This window comes from Puntigrus tetrazona, chromosome 11 (assembly GCF_018831695.1).
Source record: "Puntigrus tetrazona isolate hp1 chromosome 11, ASM1883169v1, whole genome shotgun sequence".
Classification (NCBI taxonomy): domain Eukaryota; kingdom Metazoa; phylum Chordata; class Actinopteri; order Cypriniformes; family Cyprinidae; genus Puntigrus; species Puntigrus tetrazona.
This window is the reverse complement of record NC_056709.1, coordinates 20,540,370-20,562,152: the sequence shown is the minus strand read 5'-3', so window position 1 is coordinate 20,562,152 and position 21,783 is coordinate 20,540,370. Positions and strand designations below refer to the sequence as shown.

General features: G+C 35.5%; 3 protein-coding genes across 5 annotated transcripts; all 3 read right to left on the bottom strand.

The window, feature by feature from the left end:
• Positions 1–1,892: 1,892 nt before the first annotated feature.
• On the bottom strand, positions 1,893–9,617 carry rem1 (RAS (RAD and GEM)-like GTP-binding 1). Of its 3 annotated transcripts, none has more exons than XM_043251364.1 (5): positions 9,505–9,617; positions 7,754–8,100; positions 5,411–5,493; positions 3,842–4,049; positions 1,893–3,025 (listed from the first exon to the last, which is right to left on the bottom strand). In XM_043251364.1, the coding sequence occupies exons 1-5, from the start codon at positions 9,582–9,584 to the stop codon at positions 2,748–2,750; spliced, it is 996 nt and encodes a 331-aa protein (XP_043107299.1). In that variant the 5' UTR covers positions 9,585–9,617; the 3' UTR covers positions 1,893–2,747. The 3 variants fall into 3 exon arrangements, with proteins under 3 accessions (XP_043107299.1, XP_043107301.1, XP_043107302.1); XM_043251366.1 differs by having other exon boundaries at positions 9,301–9,602; XM_043251367.1 differs by lacking the exon at positions 9,505–9,617 and adding an exon at positions 8,988–9,282.
• A 967-nt stretch (positions 9,618–10,584) lies between these two features.
• Positions 10,585–15,651, bottom strand: c11h20orf96 (chromosome 11 C20orf96 homolog). Its single transcript, XM_043252644.1, has 10 exons — positions 15,599–15,651; positions 15,286–15,406; positions 15,080–15,207; positions 14,826–14,984; positions 14,597–14,696; positions 13,810–13,967; positions 13,539–13,640; positions 13,349–13,435; positions 13,099–13,220; positions 10,585–11,316 (listed from the first exon to the last, which is right to left on the bottom strand). Exons 1-10 carry the CDS (start codon positions 15,599–15,601, stop codon positions 11,256–11,258), a joined length of 1,041 nt encoding a protein of 346 aa, XP_043108579.1. The 5' UTR covers positions 15,602–15,651; the 3' UTR covers positions 10,585–11,255.
• A 433-nt stretch (positions 15,652–16,084) lies between these two features.
• pnp4a (purine nucleoside phosphorylase 4a) lies at positions 16,085–19,951 on the bottom strand. Its single transcript, XM_043252504.1, has 6 exons — positions 19,844–19,951; positions 19,296–19,459; positions 18,886–18,989; positions 18,039–18,214; positions 17,751–17,941; positions 16,085–16,837 (listed from the first exon to the last, which is right to left on the bottom strand). Exons 1-6 carry the CDS (start codon positions 19,864–19,866, stop codon positions 16,620–16,622), a joined length of 876 nt encoding a protein of 291 aa, XP_043108439.1. The 5' UTR covers positions 19,867–19,951; the 3' UTR covers positions 16,085–16,619.
• Between the last annotated feature and the right edge of the window lie 1,832 nt (positions 19,952–21,783).

Here is a 21,783-nt window from a genome sequence, read left to right as displayed (position 1 = left end):
AAAGCGGTTTCGAAAATGGCACATCTGAACTAAAGACGGCACCATATGTTGGGTAGTTTCGACATTTTTCAAATGTTAACAATGCGCATGACTATATAAAAAAAATCTTATTAAAAATGTACAGAAAGACAACAAAATCTGTTCATTTGCATGTGATCGGCATGTGTGTAGGCTGTATTAGATGGGGGAAAGGTTGAGTGTGGAGTGAAGCATTCTTTCCATTACCCTGACCAAATCAATGCACTGAGCTCCCAGCCAGAACACCACTTCCCCTCCCCCACTCCAGTGGTGACAAGGAGGCCAGTGGAAAGAGCTGACCCAGGCGCAGCACACTGGCTGGCCTAATTGCAGTTCTGGCCTCCTGCTTCTTTTCCTGGTGCTGGACAGTGGTTGCCCCAGCCCACGTCCTCCCTGTGCAGATCAAATCTGAAGCACATGGACACGGGAGCGATGGTTGCAACAATAAATATCCACAGTTGTTAGAGCAATAGTTTCTCTAAAAAGTTTTTAGCATTGCATCACTTCATGTCTAACCACTGGGTCATCTGCAGTGAATGGGTGCCGTCAGAATGAGAGTCCAAACAGCTGAAACAACATCACAATAATCAACAAGTCAGCCACACAAATATAGTTCATCATTTAATTCACATTTTCAGGTGAAAAGCTGCATTATTGGGACATTTTTCTCAGCTGTTCTGATTCTGACTGCACCTAATCACTGCTGAGGATCCACTGGGAAATAAGTGATATGATACATTTCTCCAAATCTGTTCTGAAGAAACTAATTTATCTACTTCTTGGATAGCCAGAATCAGAAGAGTAAGAATGTTTTCAGCTAATTTTAATTTATGCCAGGTTTAACAATTCCTTTAAAGGGAAATGGTTCACCCAAAAATACAAATTCCGTCATCTTGTTGTTCCAAAACTGATATTATTTCCTCTAACAAAAATGAAAAATGGTTTTAGACACACAATGAAAGTCAGTGGCGTAAAACAACACTAGAGCCCAGCTTTTTTTATTATTACCAATATTTATTTTTTTTTAAATAATCTTTGTGTTATTCACAAAGAAAAAAAATGCAATAGAAGTTAAAAACACTAGACTTTTTGGGTGAACGATGCCTTAAGTATGTGTCAAAAAAACCCAAAACAAAAAAAACCCAACTGCAAATCTGGAGGAATTTCTTTGAGAAGATGGACACAAATCAAATCTAGTTTGAGTAAACTGTATTGGTGACCCTCAACTGACAGTGTAACTTTATACATGAGGCTTCATCGGCATCTGGGAAAGCCGCCATCCACAAACTTGACCTTGACGTCTTTACAGGGGCAGATTTTGAGGGCTGGCTTTGGGGTATGCAGAACTTGTCTATATTTTTGTATCAGCTTAAGATCTTAAGAATGAAAATAGCACCATGCAATCAATGAGGCATAATGGTTTTCAGTTGCACTGCCTTTAGGTCAGAAATGTATTTGACCTTACGTATGACTCATTCACCAAACGTTCTCTAAAAAGTAGCACTGGAGAGAGTAATCTGCTTAATAGCTTTAAATAGAGAACTAAAGTAAAATGGACTGATCGTGACATTTTATCAGTCCTTTAGGAATATAATTCCAGTGATTGGATTTCACTGATTGTTTCCATATTGTTGTAGAAAAGCCCAGAGCCACTCAACTGTATCCAAGAACAAGGACAATATGAGGCCGTCAGGACAGAATCCACTTAAATCTGAATATTTGAGCACAAGCAAATGCTTACGTTATGAACACCTTATGTATAAAACAATATACATTGAAGTTTTTTGAATATTTCAATTGTTTAAAAAAAAAAGTTCTTCTGAAACACAGTCTGGGTAGGTAAAAAAACCAAACAAACTCAGTTTTCAAATTGGGATTTAATAATAATTAAAAAAAAAGTTTTATCTGCATTCATGCAAGGCATAAATGTATTTACATATTTCAAACCATTTATTATTATACAAATTTTGGAAATAAATATTTACAAACCAACAACATTAAGTCGTACAAAAAACATTTCCCCTCCATGTCCAGTGCAGAAAGAGAGAAATAGCCTATAAACCATTACCTTTGTTGTTATTCCAGCAAAAAAAGCTGACACCTTAATTATGTTTACTGACCAAATATATCCTTCAAATAAACTAAACTGTAACAGGCTTATGGAGGATATTCACATGCCCTTTTTAAATGATGATTGACATGTCCATAATATTATTTGCTTGAACAGAATAAACTTGTAAGAAAAAAAACTGAATAAAACAACAACATTGGTTTTAGCTGGGTAGTGCTTTTCTTATAGCTAACGTCTTTCAGTGTATACAAAATTTTTCCTTTTTTAGAAAAAAAACAATAATAGGTGAAACTATCATTTTTACGGAAAACATATAAACAACAATAAATATTAAATATTGCTTGTTCTATTGCCTATTCAGTTTGTCAAATAAGGCAAACGTTGATAAAACGTTCATTACAAAACAAAGTCCACTTAATTGGTGATATAGAAAAGTAATAAACCTTTGATTTAATTCAAACATTTATCAAAAGTTTGATCTATGGGATAAGATTAATAGCAACGAGCAAAACCTCAAGATCTTCAGGGGAGTCGGTGAAAAGGTTGTTAATGCTAGATTTTGAAATAAATAAAACAAATAAAAAATGTGATCCTCTTTTGTCTTACGAACAGAAAACAAAGAAAGCCAGAGCTGAAGGACTGAGAGTGTTCTGTGCGTTCACAACACTGCGAGGTCATGACAGGACTTGGAGCGCACTTTCAGGGCCATCTTCTTGTTGTTCTTGGCTACGAGTCGATCTAGGAAGCGTCTGGCTTTCTTGGTGATGCTCTCTTTTCTCTTGTAGATGGAGCGTCGGCGCTCGTTGATCTCTTTGCTGTCTCGCCGCAGTCGGATCTGCCTCACAATGCCCTCAAAGAGCTCGTGAACGTTGTGGTGGAGAGAGGCAGAGGTTTCTATGAACTTGCAGTCAAATACCACCGCACAAGCCCGACCCTCTGCCACAGAAGACCAGGATTGTGTAAAACCAAACCCGTCACAAGGCTTTGAAGGCTTATGCATCTGCACCATGTCAAACAACCGTGCATTCATGAGTTAGACTGTGATATACCCGACCATTCAAAGTTTGGGGTAAGATTTTTAAATGTGCTCAGCATATTGCATTTATTTGATTAAAAGTACACTACAACATTAATACTGAGCAATATTACTCCAGCTGAGTTGCTCCAGGTTTTAATGTCACATGATCCTTCAAAAATCATGCTAACATGCTGATTTGGTGAAACATTTATTATTATCAATGTGAAAACGGTTGGAATGCTTCATTTTGTGGAAATGGGGATAGACTTTATTGAGGATATTTCAACGAATAGAAATAACATTTATTTGAAATAGAAATCTTTTGTAACATTATCCCGTTTCACAGAAAAGGCTTAAACCTAGTCTTAGACTAAAATGTAAATCTGAGCGGTTTCAACTGAAAGAAACTTGCACTGACTGAACTTAAATCACGTCAGTGTCTTTGTTTGGTCTTAAGATGCACACCAAGTTTTTTTCTAAGGCATGTTTTAAAAAAATGACTTAAATGACCCAATTAAACTATGGCCTAATAATGACTTAGGCTAAGCCCGGTCTATGAAACCAGGTCAATAAGTGTAACTTTTAATTACTTTAATTGCCTATTAGTAATATTGATTTCTTCAAAGTTATTCATTAAAATCTCTTCCTTATACTGAACCAAACTTTTAATGGCAGTGTATAACATCCCACTATGATCTGTCTTTGTAAACGACACAAATCAAAAATTCTCTCACCTTCCACTGCCACCTCTCGAGATCGCACTAAGTCACTTTTGTTGCCTACAAGGATGATGGGAATGTTTTCAGCCTGCCGGATGCGACGCAACTGGATTCGTAACTCTGATGCGCTCTCAAAGCTACTGCGGTCAGTGATGGAGTAAACGATGATGTAAGCATTGCCCACCTGCATGCAGTAATCCTGAACCCACTTCTCATCTTCCTCCTTGGGCATAAAAACAAAAAAAGTTAAATACTTCACAAAAAAAAGTTTACTCAACCTCATGTGGTTTAGTGCTGGCAAACAATTAATAGCACCCATAAAAAAAAGTTTTTCTTTACATCATGTATGTGTACCGTATTTATTATGCATATATAAATACAAATATGTAAAAATATATACACATGTATATACACATTAATATTATAAATTATATAAAAATATATTTAATATTTTTCTTAAATCTATACATGCGTTTGTATTTATATATGCACATAATAAATATACAGAATACAGCCATTATGTAAACAAAAATCTTTATTTTGGAAGATTTCAAATTAATTGACAGCACTAAAAAAACCCCAATAACTTACTTTCTTTAATTAAATAAATAAGTGACAAACTCAACATATTTTACATAATAATAAAGCTTTCACGATTCATAAATAGAAGTATCAGTATAGTTCAGTACAGTGGTGTCAGTACTTTTTTTAAAATACTTTTGTTCAGCAAGGATGCATTAAATTGATCAAAAAAAGTAACAGACATTTATAATGCAATTAATTTATGGAAAAAAAAAAGTGCATGATTGTTTCAATTAACATCTTATTATAAAAACACACCTCTTTAGCACTAAATCAACATATTACAATGATTTCTGAAGAAACATGTGACTAATGACCGGAGTAACTGATTTTCAAAGAAATACATTGTATACATGTAAGAAAATATTACTGTTTTGAGCTTATTAATCAATTAAATGCAGCACTGGTGAGCAAAAGAAATTCTTGCAAAAACAAAAATACGTTTGGTGCTTAAGAAACATTTCTTATCATTACAACATTTTATTTTAGGACGAACTGTACTGAGAGATAAACAACAAACAACTGAAAGCTGTCGTGAAAAAGTTGAGCACTGTGAGACCCCCCCCCCGTAATCTGTACGTACAGAATAATTTCTCTGTAAACAATTCTTGAGATCAGAAAAGCCTCGTTGCCAGACAGACCTCACAGAAGAGCGTCATCGATAGCGGAGTAATTAGGCCCCAGAGCGATCAGTGTACTTGGCCGTGTGGTCAGCAGCAGGGGCCAGCTGTATGTTGCTTGCTCACTGCAGGGCATCGCTCAATGGAGTTTAGCCACTGGCAGCAAGCGGCCACGTTTTTTCCACAGCACTGCACAAAGTGCAATGTTGCCCTGTAGATGAGACTTGTGTCTGCAAAGCACAGACTCGTGGCTGGCAGACAGACACAAGCAACCCCCTGAAGACCACATGCCTTCAGAGTTTCCTTTATTTACGTTCGGTAAATCCTCGAGTAGGTTACTGAGGCGAATATGTTGAGACATTGATTTATGGTGTTTGCATACCTGTTTTTCTGTTTCCCATGTGTCCATCACAACTAGGGTCGTCTCCTCCCCATCGACCATGAGGGTTCTCTCATATGTATCCTCTATAGAAACATGTACACTACTTTCAGTTGATTGGGCACAAAACATCAATGACATCAATCTGACATCCAAAACAGCATTGCCAAGTAAGGATAGATGCTATAAACAACTAGGGCAATAACACAGACACTCATTTATTTGCCCTGCATATTCATTTTCAAAAAATATTTCAATAAATCAATAAATTAAATGAATTTATATATTTAAATAAAAAACTCAAGCTCAACATTCTGTAATGCTTGCATGTCTGCATTTGGTATTAATTTTATTCATTTACCAAATTACATTAAAAACTCAAATAAAAACAACATGTGACTTCACAAAAACATTTTTTTTGCCTTTTTTAAATATATAAACATTTTCTTGGAAATTACAGATTAAGTGTGTGCACAATGTATATGTATAATTAAATTATATTGCTACTTAAATGCAACTTTGTCAAGTGTTTGTCCTGTTCTTTATCAGGAATTGACCAAACTGTTAAAAAACTAAATTTTTAATCATTTGAACAGTGCTTAATTATAATCACAAGCGTGAAAAATGGATGTGAAGTGGAAGAGTGGAAAGATGAGCTGTGTCTGATAAACTGATCGCATATCTAGTTTGACAAGAAGATAAAACACACATTGCTCCAGTCTAGGTTAATACTAACCTTGTCTCATTTTTCCACATTTTCCACATTTACTCTCTGTCACTTTTTGAGACCTCTACAAGACGTATAGCACTTAAGGACAAACTTGGCCATGAAACATGTGAATTCGAGATAAAAAATAACAGCTTCCTTAATCAACTTCAGTGCTTCATGTCAGCTAACATCTAAATGTTAAGACCAAATCTAAAATATAACCCAGACATGCCCTACAGAAAAGAGTGTCCTCAACTGCCTAGGCAGCCAGTGCACACATCTTTACAGATACGATAGCACCATGTTGATCTTTTTAATACTACACGAAGAAAGCCACTAAGACTGCCTAGATGGTTTAAAAGCCAGTGGGAAGAAAAGCATACAGTAACATCTATCTATCTTTCGTTAAAGTTAATTTGTAAATAAGAAGTTGATTTGTAAACGTAATCTGTGTTTTGAAGAAATTTTTACTAATACTTTTGAACTTTCATTCAATTAAATAATCCTAAAAAACTGTTTTTAAGACCGATAATAGAGTGAAATGTTTCTTAAGCACAAATATTAGCATATCGGGATGATTTCTGAAGACTGACACAGTAGACTCAAGTAACGGCTGTTAAAATTCAGCTGTGAGATCACATGAATGAATGACAATTTGAAATAAATTAAACTGGAAAACACATTATTAATATGATTGCACTCTGGGGAGGCATAGAAATAGAAGATCTTCCAAAAACAGTAAAAGAAAAATCATTCATATGAATGCATAACAGACATTAAAAATATTAAAAGGTGAAGAAGACGTGTAGCCAACTAGTATGTCTCCACTGACACAAGAATCAATATACACACATCAGTCTGTCAATGACATGATTATTTACAGGATGATGTTCAGCTCAGGTCAAAGCCAACACAGCCACGAGACATAGGGTCATACGCTGTTAGACAAAAAAAACAATATGTAGGTCAGCAGATTGCCTCTCGCAGATGCTCATTTACTGCTTTAATAAAGGCATTTTGCATAGTTCAATGCATTGGAGAGACACATAAACCTGTGCGCTTAGTTTTTCAGTCAGTTTAAACTGATAGGATTATACACAGGTCTTTTATGGACCAGTTTTGCGTCAGTTAAAACTGATCTTCATGACTGGACAAATGTGACATACCGCACTCACTTTAAAACAGTCAGGCGCCGTCTGGTTAAAAGTAATGACCATGTATCAGCAAAATAATTCTAAAGTTTTTAGTATAAAAATAGAATGTTTTAACCACTGCAAAGTTTACAATCTGGGCTTAAAGGAATAAAACAGGCACCAATGCTCTAAATAACAGCTGGTACACAAATCAATGTACTGTATGCGCTGACCGATGTATTAATCAATATCGCCATACAATTAATGTTTCAGGATCAATCTGGACACGTGACAATTTGAGAGTGCAATCAATCAGGCAGACCTAACAGTTTAGTCAAGGTTATTTTAGGCCCCACAATGCCATGCACTTTTACCGTAGTGTATCAATGCTATGTTTACTGTTAAATAATAACTTAACTGAAGAGAATGAATCAATTCAACTGATCTGAAATGTAGACATGAATAAATATCCACAAAAGCCATAATGTATTTTGGATTTTATACCTCCAATGTGTTTGTGGGCATCCTTTTCTTGTATTCCAGCAAAAATGTTTGCAAGGCTCGACTTCCCCACACCGTGATCTCCCAATAAAACCACACGATAAAGACACTCGGCTCCAGAGCTGTCTGAGTCCGAGTCTGAAGACCAGTTGGCCCGTGAGTGGATGCTCTTGTCTCCGGGGTGGTACGAGGCTGACTGGGCGAGCGGAGGGTGATAGGGGTCAGTGGAGGAGTCTCTTTCTCCCTTGCCTCCTTGCCGAGACGAGGGGATGGGAGTACTCGCTCTTCTCCTCAGTGGCTCCTTTCCCTCTTTCTGTGTATTGAGTGTCATCTTATAAACATAAGTATGCCTGAACAAAATAATGACAGGAAAATAAACAGTCACAGAGTGTACTTTGTTATAATTCATTTAAAGTCAGGCAAAAATGCTGAATAACCTTGATTCACTGCATATACATCATACACCACTAGTAAAAAAAAGTCACTCTTTTTAGTGCTTCTCTTTTATTATCCAGTTAAAAAGATTTAATGCTGATTTCTTTAAATATTTGGTAAAGGCCTTATTTATACGTGTTTGTATAAATAGTACTGGATAGTATTGGATATTTAAATCATTATTAACATAAAAATGTTTAAACTTTGTATCTGGTAGCACTGAAGAGACTGGGTCGTCTCATTTTTTTCCCCAGTGAGCATTTAGTTATATACATAGATATACACAATTATAAAATACACCATATATTATTATACCATATATACCATATAAACTAAAACTTAAAATAGTTATGTTAATACTTAGTTAATAGTTTATGCATGGTTGAATCCAAAATCTAAAATTAATTGAATCCAAATGTAAAAAAAAACAAAACAAAACAAAACTGTATGCATATATGAAACATACAAAAAATAAGCTTCCTCGTGTCAATATATGCCACTGTGGTTTTGTATTCACTTATTTACTTGGTAAAAAAAAATATATATATTAGTTTAAGTTTAACTAACTTATTATAATTAACTGAACTAGGGTTTGACACAAAACCACTGAGCATTTGTTTAAGCAAAAACAGGCATCTGACAATTTGGACCTTTTACTCTAAACATTATAGGCTAGTTGCCGAAATCTTTGTGACAACTAGCCCCAGTGCTCTCTGTACATGAATGCGTTTTTACGCATTAATAAACAACAGCTTAACCAGCAAGACATAAAAAACATCTTGACAAAGGGAAGAGTACTCACAACCATGTCCGTAAAAGAGCGTTTCAAAGCATACAGGTTCTCGTCGGACAGCAGAGCGAAGTTTAAAGCTACCGGTAGCGAATCAATCAGTTTGCGCGCTGTGGAGTTTGATGAACCGGCTGCAGGGAAACGCTACACCGCTGCAGTCATAGCAACAGCCCCGCGAGTTCCACAACGCTTTTAAAAATTTAAGAGCGGAATGAAGCATTTCTCTCAATCTCCCGCGCTGTCTGTCACAGCCTCATCTCACCCGCGCCGCGCGCAAGGAAGGGGAAAAACACCGGCGAGTTCACATCTCTGACCTCTCACTCACCTTTATCTCACCGCAAGCGAGTTTCGGGGAGTCCCGAGCGCGACTTCTCAGTTCATCCTTCCACTTGTAGACTTCGAGCGTCAGCCCTAAGAGCCGGATCGGTGTGAAGTTGCATGTATCGTGTCTTTGTGATTAAACACAGGTGGGCTCCTGCTGCCAACTCAGCCCGAGCTCAGAAACGTGCTTTCTGTTTATATTACTCACATGATCCATAAACACGGCTCAGCAAACGGGCCCTCAACTGTAAGTCTCGTGGGTCTTCGTTGAGCCTCTTTCAACATCATCCAGGGCCACGAAATGTTATAATGTGCCTTTTTAGCACCGTCCCACTCCATCCCCATGACGTCGATGGTCTGTCATTTCCTGCTTAAAGCTTAGCTGAGATATCATATGTTATCAGGAGGTTCTCATTAGTCAGGCTGCTTTGATGTAAAAAGCATCTTGATTTAATGATGTCATCACTGGGAAGTCATGCAATGCGAAACCACACACGTTGCATTTATTTTTCTTTAGAGACAAACATCCACAGCTGTTTCTTTTCTTGGTGCTTATGCAATTGGATAATGAATGTAGCAATTTCACTGCATCTATTTAGTATTTTTGTTTCTAAAATAAGTTCTATTTATTGGAGAAAGCATTCCCGCACGGAATATACATGGAAAGAAGGTTTATCCCCTGCTTAGATCTCAGTTTTTTTTTTTTTTATTTGATTTTTTTTTTTTTTTACCAGGAATTTTTAATTCTCTGAGGCTCAGCTGAATCTTTTCCAAATGAAACAACAAAAGTAATCAAACCAGTCGCCCATACACTGGGGTGCTGAAATCCATAACTGTTTACAGAGCAAGCCATGTTCCCACACTTTGGTCAATTACATCAATGTCACAAAACTACTGTTTCACGGTTTGCAAAATGGCTTTGAAATGCCCCATTTGCAAGGTAAATAGAGTCATATATAGTCATAAAATGAAGCGCATACTTGCAGGATTGACACTTTAAAGTGTCATTAACTGCAATAACATTGTGGTCCTCCGACATGGGAACATGGACTGATTGTGAGCATCTTCTTTAAATATGTACTATATATATATATATATATATATATATATATATATATATATATATATATATATATATATATATATATATATATATATATATGTCACGTTCAATTGTTTGGGGTCATTAAGATTTATATTATTATAATTTCGATTGATTGATTGACATTTAGTGCTTTATCCTTCAAGGATACAATAAACTGATCAGAAGTTACATGAAAGACATTCATAATGTTACAAATATTTTAATTTCAAGTGAATGCTGTTCTTTTCAACACATCAAAGAATTCTGAAAAAAAGTGTCATGTTGGTTCCCACTAAAATATTAAGCAGCACAACTATTTTCAACACTTAACACTAAATCATAATTTTATGTGACACTTAAGACTGGAGTAATGTTTGCTGCAAATTCAATTTTGGCAGCACAGGATAAATTACATCTTAAAACATTAATAAGAATTTTTTTTACTTTTAAATGATAATACTTCACAATATAAATACATGTTGGTGAGTACAAGGGTGTCTTTCAGTTAACCAATTCCTGAATGTTAGTACATTTGACTGATAATGACTGATGTGCTAATATTAAAAAATCTGGCTTTTATGTTTTTCTTTTACTTACCAAATAAAAGTGGTTATTAACACAGCTGTACAAAATACATGTATGCAGTCGCATGTCTAAAAGCACATCAGAGTGCTCTAGTGCAATATATAGTGTTTTTAGAAAAAAAAAGAAATGACAAAGCCTAAAAAACAAAAGCAAAGACAGATACAGAAAAGGAGATTTGTATATTTGTCTGACTGAGTAAAATAATGAAATGAAGTAGCTTCATTGAATGTTGTTAGTAATATACAGCAGCTCAAGGGAAGACTCAACAAGGTAATGCCTTCAGCGCAAGGCTACATGGGAAGTAAATCTGCTTGGGGTATATTGAGATGGACGTCCATATCTGGAGTACACCTAAAATACAGAAAACACAGTGACAGCAAATGTATAAAGCCATTATATGACCTTAAATAGATAGTTCATCCAAAAATGAAAATTCAGTCATCATTTACTCTGCCTCATGTTGCTGGATACCAAATGAAGACATTTAGAAGAACATTTTTTGCCCATACAATGAATGTCATTAGGGTCCAAAACTATGGCCAACTGCCAAAAAAATGTAGCGTTCAACAGAATAAATTCATACAGGTTTGGATTGACACATGATGACAGAATCTTTATTTTTTGGTGCAAAGATCATGTAAATCCGGAGGACTCCTTACAGAACATCTGCCCTCAAACACGGTCACTACAGCCTGAGACAGTTTGTTTAAGACAGGAAACATGAGAACTTTCTCTGCTGGGGCTCAGTACATCTGCAGAAACTAAAGCCATGTCTCTGTCACGAGCAAAGCAGGAAATCCCAGATCTGTTTATCATTATCTCCATTTAATGGAAACCTTTATAACTTGTTGCTCAGTATGACATGATATGAGAACACAGTGAATGTTTTTTTTTTTTGCTTGTTTTCCATGTTTTTTGTCCCCTAGGGCAAAACACTTAAGGACCAGAGGTCCATATGAATAAATCTTATCTGTGATAATAACAGCTCCCATGGGTGGCAAGAGGTTGTGCATGCACTCGTAGGAATAAAGTGTCTGATTGTTTTGGAGATATGACCGATTGTCATGGAGAAGAAAATGACATGCTGTTTTGGAACAGACTGTTGGGAAATGCGAAACCTTCATTAACCTTTAATGGGTGCCAGGGATTCCATGAATGCACAGCAATCTCTTGTTCTTCATTTATCTTTAAGATGGCCTTTGGAGTCTTTTCCAGAGCTGCGTAACATAACACCATCTCCAACAGCCCAACGATCTTTCCAAACCAAGCATTTGTTTAAAAGTAGATAGGTTACTTTTTCCTCTAGTTTACAGTATCTGATTTGCAACGCTCCACTCCAATCTCCAAAAAAAAGCTTACTGGGTTAGCGAACATGTTGATTATTATACATATTTGCACGATTGCTTACACAAAACTCTAAATTCTGCTTTCTTTTACTTGCACTCATGTCATTTCCAGTATGTTCACACATTGTTTCAACAACGTAATACTGTTATTAATGACGCCACATGAAAGTGGTGGAGATTCTGATGACTAGGCTGCTGTACTGTACAATCAAATCTTAGCAATGATGAAACTTGCACCCATAATAGGCCAATGATGCTTTTAGGAAACAAACAATGATTTTGTTCTGTAAAAAATATCTACAATGAAAGTCAAGGGGGACTAATTTGGTTTTGGACACTACTATCTTTAAATGAGAACAGCTGCAACTTCCTTCAGAATTTCTTCTTTTGCAAGGAAGCCTTACAGGTTTGAAAGAACATGATGATGAATTGTTACTCAGTGCATTAAATGAGCATCTTATCTCCAATTAGAAGTTAAATTCTCATGGGCTGTGTGCTGTCAGTATGTTTAAGAAGGCTCTTGAAAGTGAAGTTCTTTAAGTGTTGCTGTTCTCTATCTGTTTACGGGAGGAGTCGGGTCATAGTAACACTGTTAGACATGTTAGAGGGGTTTGTTTAACTTCCTTTCAAAGTGGCCAATTATGTGAGAATGTTTCTCTGCAACTGCAATTATTGTATAACTATGGTTCGGCTGAAGCGCTTGGGAACGTCCTTGTGTTAATTGAGGACATAAGAACTGTTATGAGCTGTTTGCCTCAATAACTTAATAATGTCCTCATCCACTTACTTGTCCGATTTCAGGAAAACGCTTGGAAAGATCTCTCTCCTGATGTTTTTTGGCCTTAATAGTTGCAGTTCCTGAATACTCTTCCTTAGCTCTTCATTCTTTTGCTCCATCTCCAATACAAACTTAAAAAAATATATACAGTTAATAAAATGTACAATGTAAATAAATGCAGTATTTTATCATTTTTTTAAATATGAAATCCACTTTAAAACTCAGTAACAAGCTTTATTTTAAAATAAAAAATAATGACCTTTTTCTTTTTATGAATCGCTTCCCTTATTGAGTCGTTCTGTGAGGCCATCAGTTTGACAATGGGAGGGATTTGGGAAGCGTGTTTCTGACAATCAAACCACAAACACATTTTTAAGAAGGCCCAGAGTAAAAAATGATCTCCATATAAAAAAACAAATTTAAAAATCATCACAGAAGAGTGTCTTTACCTCAACAACAGCAGACAGCACTTCTTGTTCTCTTTGACACCGGCGTCTCTCCAAATTGAACATTTCTTTCTTAAAAAACAGATTCAAATCTTCTTTCTCTTTCTGTCAATTATAAAGGAGCAGACATACTGCAATGTTATGGCACATTTAAGCGTTCTCATGGGAGCTGGAGCCACATGTGTTTTTTTTTAATAAATAAAGGATTTTGCTGGATATAACCTCGATTACGTTTTACTCAGTAGTCCAGAAGTAAGTCCTGCTCATATTTTACCTGCTGCATCTCTTTCAGCCTGTCCAACTTTCTTTCCATGTCTGCAATCTGCAAGGCCTTGATCGGGAACTCCATATCTTTGTATGTCCTCAGTTTGCGGAGCTCTTTTTGAGCCTCTACCACCTTCGCTTTTAGCAGATCCAACTGTTTCCGCAAACCTACATTTATCAGATGAAGTCAGCTGAAATTTGTTGCTGCATTTTGGATTTCTTTGTTTTTGCTTTACCATTAACAACCATTGCAGAAGGAACATTATATGGCCAAAAGAATGTGGACTCAAGCATGTGGACCTCTCTATGTGCAGAGCATTATCATGCTAGAACAGAAGAGGGCCTCATTCTACATGAAATGTTTTAGCTTGCTTGATTTTATGCACCTGCTTTGATATACACTGTGGTTCAAGTGAACTACAGTTATGGGATCAGTAAAATTAAAACATAATTGCATTGATAAAAAAAAATATATATATGTTTTTAAATAAATGCTTATTTAAACTTTATATCTATCATATAATCATGAAAAAAACATACTTTATGGTTTCCGCAAAAATATAAAGCAGAAACTGTTTTCAAGTTTTATTTTCAGTGTTTCTTGAGCACCAAAGCAGCATATTAAAAAAATTTATGACGGATCATGTGATACTTAAAATTGGATTAATGACTGCTGAAAAATCAGCTTTGCTGTCACAAGAATAAAATACATTCTAAAATGTATTAAAGTTTTAGCTGTGTAGTGTACATTTTGCATATGAAAATAATCAAAACTAACTCACTAACTATAAACTAACCACTGAGATGTGTCTGTGTTGCATCCTTTTTATCTCTCATCTCTGCTTTGGCGCTTTTAATAAGACCGTCATTCCATCGTTTCAAAGCTACCGTTGATCTCTAGAGAGAACATAAAAGATCATGACTGGTTTGACTGGTTAAACATATTCAATACTTGCAAAATTCAGAAAAAAGTTCAGCGCACAACGTGTAAAGTAGGTTGTAAAGACGTGATACAATTTAGCAAACCTTTTTTTGCTCTGTCTGGATGAGCAGTTCATTGGTTCTGGTAAATGAGCTTCTTTCTGTATCCACTATGCTTGTGGCCATCTGCAGGTTCCTCTCTTGAAGCTGTTCACAGAGCTCCTCCAGGTCTTTTATTGCTTCTTTCCTGGATTTGATGAGCAACTACAACATATTACAGCTGTTGACATGGCATATACACCAAAGTCAGCACAAGTGAACTATTAAAGTGAAGTGCTTTCCTTCTTTATAGTACACACCGTCAGTTCTTTGATGTCGTATTTCCTCTTTGAGGAGATCTGGTCCTCTTCCACTTTTTCAGCTGTCCTTCTTGTAGGAAATTTGGGGAGTGTTGTGAATTCATTGCGGACGTAAGATCGAGATTTTCCTGTTCAGAAAGCAGAGATTACAAAATAATTAATAAAGACAGACGTGCCTCACAATAGCAGCTTTGATCTCTACACACCTGATTTTCCAGTTGGAAATGACCTGATTTCTCCTTTGATAGATGATACGACTGCTTTCTGATGAGGAATTGCCCAAAGCAGAGGTTTAGGTCTTGTATTTCGCTCCCATTTTCTGTAATCCTTGAAAAATATTAAAAGTTTTTAGTCCGCCTGCAGCTGTGTTACTTTACAGAGAGCAATACTTATATATGAAACAATAAAAGGGGTGTTTACTGCAAAAAGAAAAAAAGCCAGACCACTACATTAACATTACAATACATTACCATAACACAGTCAATCATAGCAAGGAATTAAACGCATATCGTGACCCACCATGTTGTTTTTTTCTCCAGAGCCATCGACATCAACTTTACCGACAGTTTCAAGGTTTCACGAGATTGCCATAGCAACCGGAGAAACACGCCTGGGTACAGCGTACCTCTGCTGCCATCTAGTGGATATACTGAGCATGCGCATACCGGCGCTGTATCATTATATACTAACAGCAAAGAGCATGAACTTCTATAAATCACAATATATTCAGTGCTTGTAGCAAAATTCATAATTTATATGATAACCCAACTGAGAAATTTCCAGATTCTTGTCAAAAAATCCACTTTTTTAAATAACATTTTTTCCTGATATCTGTAAAAACACACTACTCTTCTTTTACTTATTTACTTGGTAATTAAGAAGGTTAATTAATGGGTTTATAGTGTCTATTATTTATATACAATCTAAATACATAATTAAAAACTTTTATGACGTTGTAATGGAAATTATTTAAAATGTACTTGTTTTCAAAATACACATTTATTGCTGACATTTCTGCATTATAGATAAGAGGCGTGTTTATAGAAGAGAAGGTTATACAAAAAGGTCTATATTTAGTGGCACATATACAATGGAGACAGTAAATATAAAATGTATTATAAATAGCACAACAATGATTCAAATATCCAACTTCATCGTCCAAATATTAACATTAGGAATCATATTACTTTGTATAATTAACAGCAGTGCATACATTTGTTTCCTGCATAATTCCCCACATAAATGTGAGATTAATGTGAAATCCTTAATATACAAATGCATATACAGCCTTAATAGCACCAAAAAAAGTAATATTTAAAAAATAACATGTGGAATAGCCCAGTGTTTAAAGTTTGTCAAACTACATCACGTTTGTGATCACGGAAACAGTAAAATATTAACCTTTAATTATTTAAAATGTGTTATTGAAACAGTGACTGCATTGAAAAGTATAAGGAAAAGAAAAAATGTGATCATAGTATAGCTGCAGATGTTCCTGGATGAGGTTTTGATTGGCAGTGACAGTGACATCGTGATGACATCATGCCGTGTTGTTGTTGATGTCCATGCGGTTGATGAGCTCTGTGACGAGCGCCTGCAGCGTCTCCGAACGCATTTTGCTCACTTCCAGCACAGCTTCGTGATTGACAGACTCATTGTCCTCATAGCTTTTCACCACTTTGTTAGTGATGAGAGAGAGACCGAAGACCCTCATGCCACAGTGACTGGCGACCAACACTTCCGGGGCAGTACTCATTCCTTTAAAGACATACATTTAAAATAAATGAATAATTATGACAATATAACAATATGACTACAAATATAAACGCACTTGGAATAATATTAGAATATTCTGTATTCTGTATGACCATATTCTACATCTTAACAACTACTTTACTATTTTTAAACAGCAAATTATGAAATTATTGAGGCATGAGTCATAGTGGCTTGTAAAAAGCAAGAATTGGACCTTAAAATAAAGTGTGATCAAAAATTCTATCACGACTATGATATATACCTATAATGTCACAGAGTGATACAAAGAATGTAAAACTAACACAGTTCTGCAAAAAAATCAGATGCTCAACACATCGGTCAGTTATACAGATTAACGATGGTTACAGAAAAATATGAGTCTGTTGAATGCAACACTTCGCAATTCAGAACAAAGTATTTCTAGAGAGACGTAATAAATGAGCTCATTCATCACCATGCAGTGAAATTATCGGATATTTGGCATGTTTAGGGACATTGAAACATGAAAAATAAAAACAAAAACTATAGGGATGCATGATATATTGGTTATAAAGTCAATATTAGTTTATTATAATTAATTGTATTTGTGCATGCTAATTCTCTCTATTTTTACATTTAATAAAACACAAAAATTTTAATAATGCAATAAGATGTAACCATTAGTCTCAATATATGAAATAAATCAACTGACTATATACAATAGAATGTTTTTATCTTAACTATAATTTATAGTAGAAACTCCATACTAGGGACTTACTTTCTTTAAAATATCTTCTTCAGTGCTCAACACAAGAAAGAAACAAGAAAGATGAACTCCCAGGTAAAGATTTGTTAAAGAACATTTTTGGAAAAGCAATTTACAGCTTTGGATTAGATACGAACTGCATTTATTTTCCTAAACTAGACGCCGGCTTACCAACTGCATCCACTCCCAGTTTGTGCAGAAGGCGGGCCTCAGCTATGCTCTCAAAGTTGGGTCCTCCCACCATGCAGTAGACGCCTTCTTGGACGTACTGGGAGACACCCATGCTCTTACAGATGTCGAACGCCATCTTCCGTAGGCTTTTGTCATAAACCCCAGACATGGGTGGAAATCGAGGACCAAACCTGGACAGCAACAGATAAATGATTCCCTTCCTTGTACCGGTGTTTCTAATGAAATAACTCTTTCTTAACTCACTTCAACATGTACGTTGATACTCACTTATCATCATTAGGGCCATTGAGTGGATTCAGTCCAGCAAGTCCAGGGAAGTTAATGTGGTCACGTATGATCATAATATCACCACAGTTATAAGTATCTGCTAATGACCCTGCAGCATTAGTGACAATCAAGGTTTCGACACCCAGCAGCTTGAACACTCTTACTGGAAAAGTGACCTGAGGAGCACAAGCGCAAATTCTGTCAATCCATTTTCTACATCCAGTAGCTTTTTAATGAACTTTAGAAAGCTTGTGGGTGTACTGTACATTGATACCTCCAATAAGCCATTTTAATCTAACCCAGTGTTATATAAACCACACAAACGTTTCACTGAATAGTTCATTGTCCTCTGATTACAGCATGTGACTCTAATCAGCATGACCAGGATGGAGTGAATATACTGTGCGGGCATCCAAAAAGAAAAAATCTCCTTATTCTATCATCATTCTAGATTGCAGCATGACACAGCATGAATAGAACAGTGTTTTGGAGCACTTTTTGGAATGCATTTGTGACACGTGATGAAACTATGAAGACACAGATTTTGTATAATCTTGAGCCATTATGCAAATAAGACAAGGTGAAGTGAAGTGAAAATTGCTACAAATGCTAAAAATGTATTGTACATCGTTGAAAAATCTGGAGCATAATACAGTTAAATAAAGACTGATTAAATGATTGTTAAAATATATTAAAATAGATATTTCAGTTTGTAATAATATTTCACAATATTAGCGTTTCTACATAAGATACGTGTTCCAAAACTACGACACATCTACAGCATTTGAACAATAATACATGGAAAAGAAGTGCAGCATTTAGTGCCACTGGTTTACAAAGGTCGAACCTTGCTTAGTGAGTGTCCCTCATACATGTGGAATCGGCCCTGCATGCACACGCAGGTCTTCCCTTTGAGCTCTCCGAAAACCAACTTTCCAGCATGACCCTTCACTATTACACACAACACACACAAGTATTACTACATGCAACATAACACACTACAAAAATGCTTTCAGAATTTTGTTCCAATCTATTCATCATCACAATAATGTCAGCATTATTCAACTTAATTTTTGCTAATTTAATAAAAATGGTGCAATAAATCACAAAAAAATTAAGGCACATTTAAAACCAAAATCTTAAACGTTTAACAGCGTTAGCACAATATAACACTTTTAGCTAATACTTTGTCTTTATGTTTACAAAAGAACTAAAACCATTGATGCAAACACGTGGTTGCACTGAGCTGTATCTTACCTGTGCTCTGAGGAAAGCCAGGGATGTCAGAGTATTTGAAAGAGTCTTGGCATTTGAGAGCATCTGCCAGCATTCCCAGCCCAGAGCCGCAGATGATGGCTACTTTAGGTCTGTGTTGTGTCTGGGACAGCAGCCAATCTGCAGTTTTCTGATAATCTTCATGGCTGGTGAGAAATGAAGAATCTTTATTAAACTTATTTAAAAAAAAGCCTGACTCCCTGTTTATATTCATTAGATAAAACTGTAGAATTTAAAACATCAATTTAACAAAAATAAACTAGTTTTTTTAAATTTCATGTCCATTGAAATAGGACCTGAAATGCTCCCATTTCATAGACCATTTCAGGTCTATTCTGACTATTGAAAAGTATTATTCTGGCATTATTCATTAAAAATTACAAATACCCCTGTGTTTGACAACATTTATGTTTTATACTATTGAGTGTCATACAACATCCAACATTAAACTACACTTTCACATTTTTCTGTATGCTATTTTTCTTCATACACACAATTCTAAGATATGTTAAGATGGTAGGAAAACTTACCAGATTTGGTCTTTACTATGCATGTTGTGTGTTCGTCTTGAAGAAAGTTTTCAGCTGAAGAGCGATCCTGAATTTGAGCAGTGTGTGAATGAGAGAGCAACTCTCTCCATTTAAGTAAACCTAATGCCTGACCTCACTAACACACACAGACACTCTGATTGGTTACAACTCAGTATTATAGTTTAGTCATGCCTAATGAAATGTTTTGTAATTTGTAGGTGTGTCTGAGTTAAATATCAGAGGCAAGTTAAACTCAGTCAGATCTGGGGGATGTAAGCTTTCTAAACCAGCCACATAAGAATATCTTGAGCATTTTTATGTACTTACATAATGTTTTGCCTGTTGAATATTGCAAATTTAGCTGTTCACAAGGGAGTTTTTTTTGTAGAATCATAATCATAGGACCAGCAATCATCGATTGGGAACAGAAATGAACAACAACAAGAACAAGATCAACATGTGACTTTAAATAAATTAGACACATTTCCTACTGCATTTGTTTCTTAGTGGTTGGCATTTTCTTATGTCAGCTGAAATAGATGATCAGTATTCTTACTTTTCGAAAAAACGTTTAATGCAGATTTTACGATTAACATCGAACTCGGGTTGTTTCACAGGATCGGTAACATGTGAAGTCCATTACCAGAGGTACAGACTCCAACCCAAATCCAAAGCACGGGACCAGAAAAATTTAATTTGGGGACCTCACAAGATTTGTCTGATTGCAAGCAATTTTCTAGTTTTAGATGCAGATTCAAAGGCTTGAAGATACATTTCAAATGTACAATGCAACTTCACGTCTCTTGAGATTACTATTATTAACAGTAATGCATTTCACACAGTGGCTGACCCAGCTCCTCATTGGTGTGCACTGAATTGCCCTTGACCGAAATCAAACACCCATACAACACTTGCTTCTCACACATTCTTCACTTTCAGAATCAGGATCTGTAAGAAAACAGAAAACACAGCAATGATTTATATGGCTTATTTTGTGAAATAAATAAATGCACTTGGAAAATGTATTAAAGTTTTAGAAAAGTCAAGATACGTGAAACTATCACGGCTGTGAAGGAGGTCAGTTGCAGCGGTCAATTATACAGTTTAACGCTTATTACAGAGAAATATGAGTCTGTGGAATGCAGTGTCTGACCAATCAGAACCAAGTATTCCAGAGGGCCACGTAATAAAGGAGCTCATTCATCAGACAGTGAAATAACCTGATATTCAGCACTTTTAAGGATATTTATATTATGTAACATACTATATTTGTGTGTACTATGTACGTTTTTATGACACATACACATACATTATATATTCTGAAAATATGTACATATGTTTATATAATTTCTAAATGTTTATGTAACATATAAACAACATTTTTTTCTTCAATATATAGATGCATGTATGCGTATTCACAAATATACACATACACATATTTCTTAGCAATGAAAACTAGGTTTATGATATCAGTATCAGGTTTATTATAAATCAGTATTGGATATGTGATTGTGCATGCTAATTTACTACATTTAGCAAAACACTAATAGTTTAATAATGCTGTTAAGCGTAATTTAAAAGTCAACAATCTCAGTATCCATTTAATCCATATCCATATTTTATCCTTATCCATATAATCACTAGCATTTAAAACTAATTATTTTATTTCTTAGTTTAGTATCAGAGAACCACCATCTCTCAACAAACAAAAACAACAAAAAGTTCACCCAAGAAAACTAGAACTAATTGAATCTAAAATGGTGTATTTTTATTTCAAGAACAGATCCTGTAAACGTGGTCATTCCTATGAGGAACATTCAGCTCTAGACAATAATATTTACATTTTTAGCATTGCTCTCTCACATACCATCAGTCTGACAATGCACACCAGAATTAAGATAGCTTTCAGACACATGGAAACCTTTTGTCCCAAGAGGACA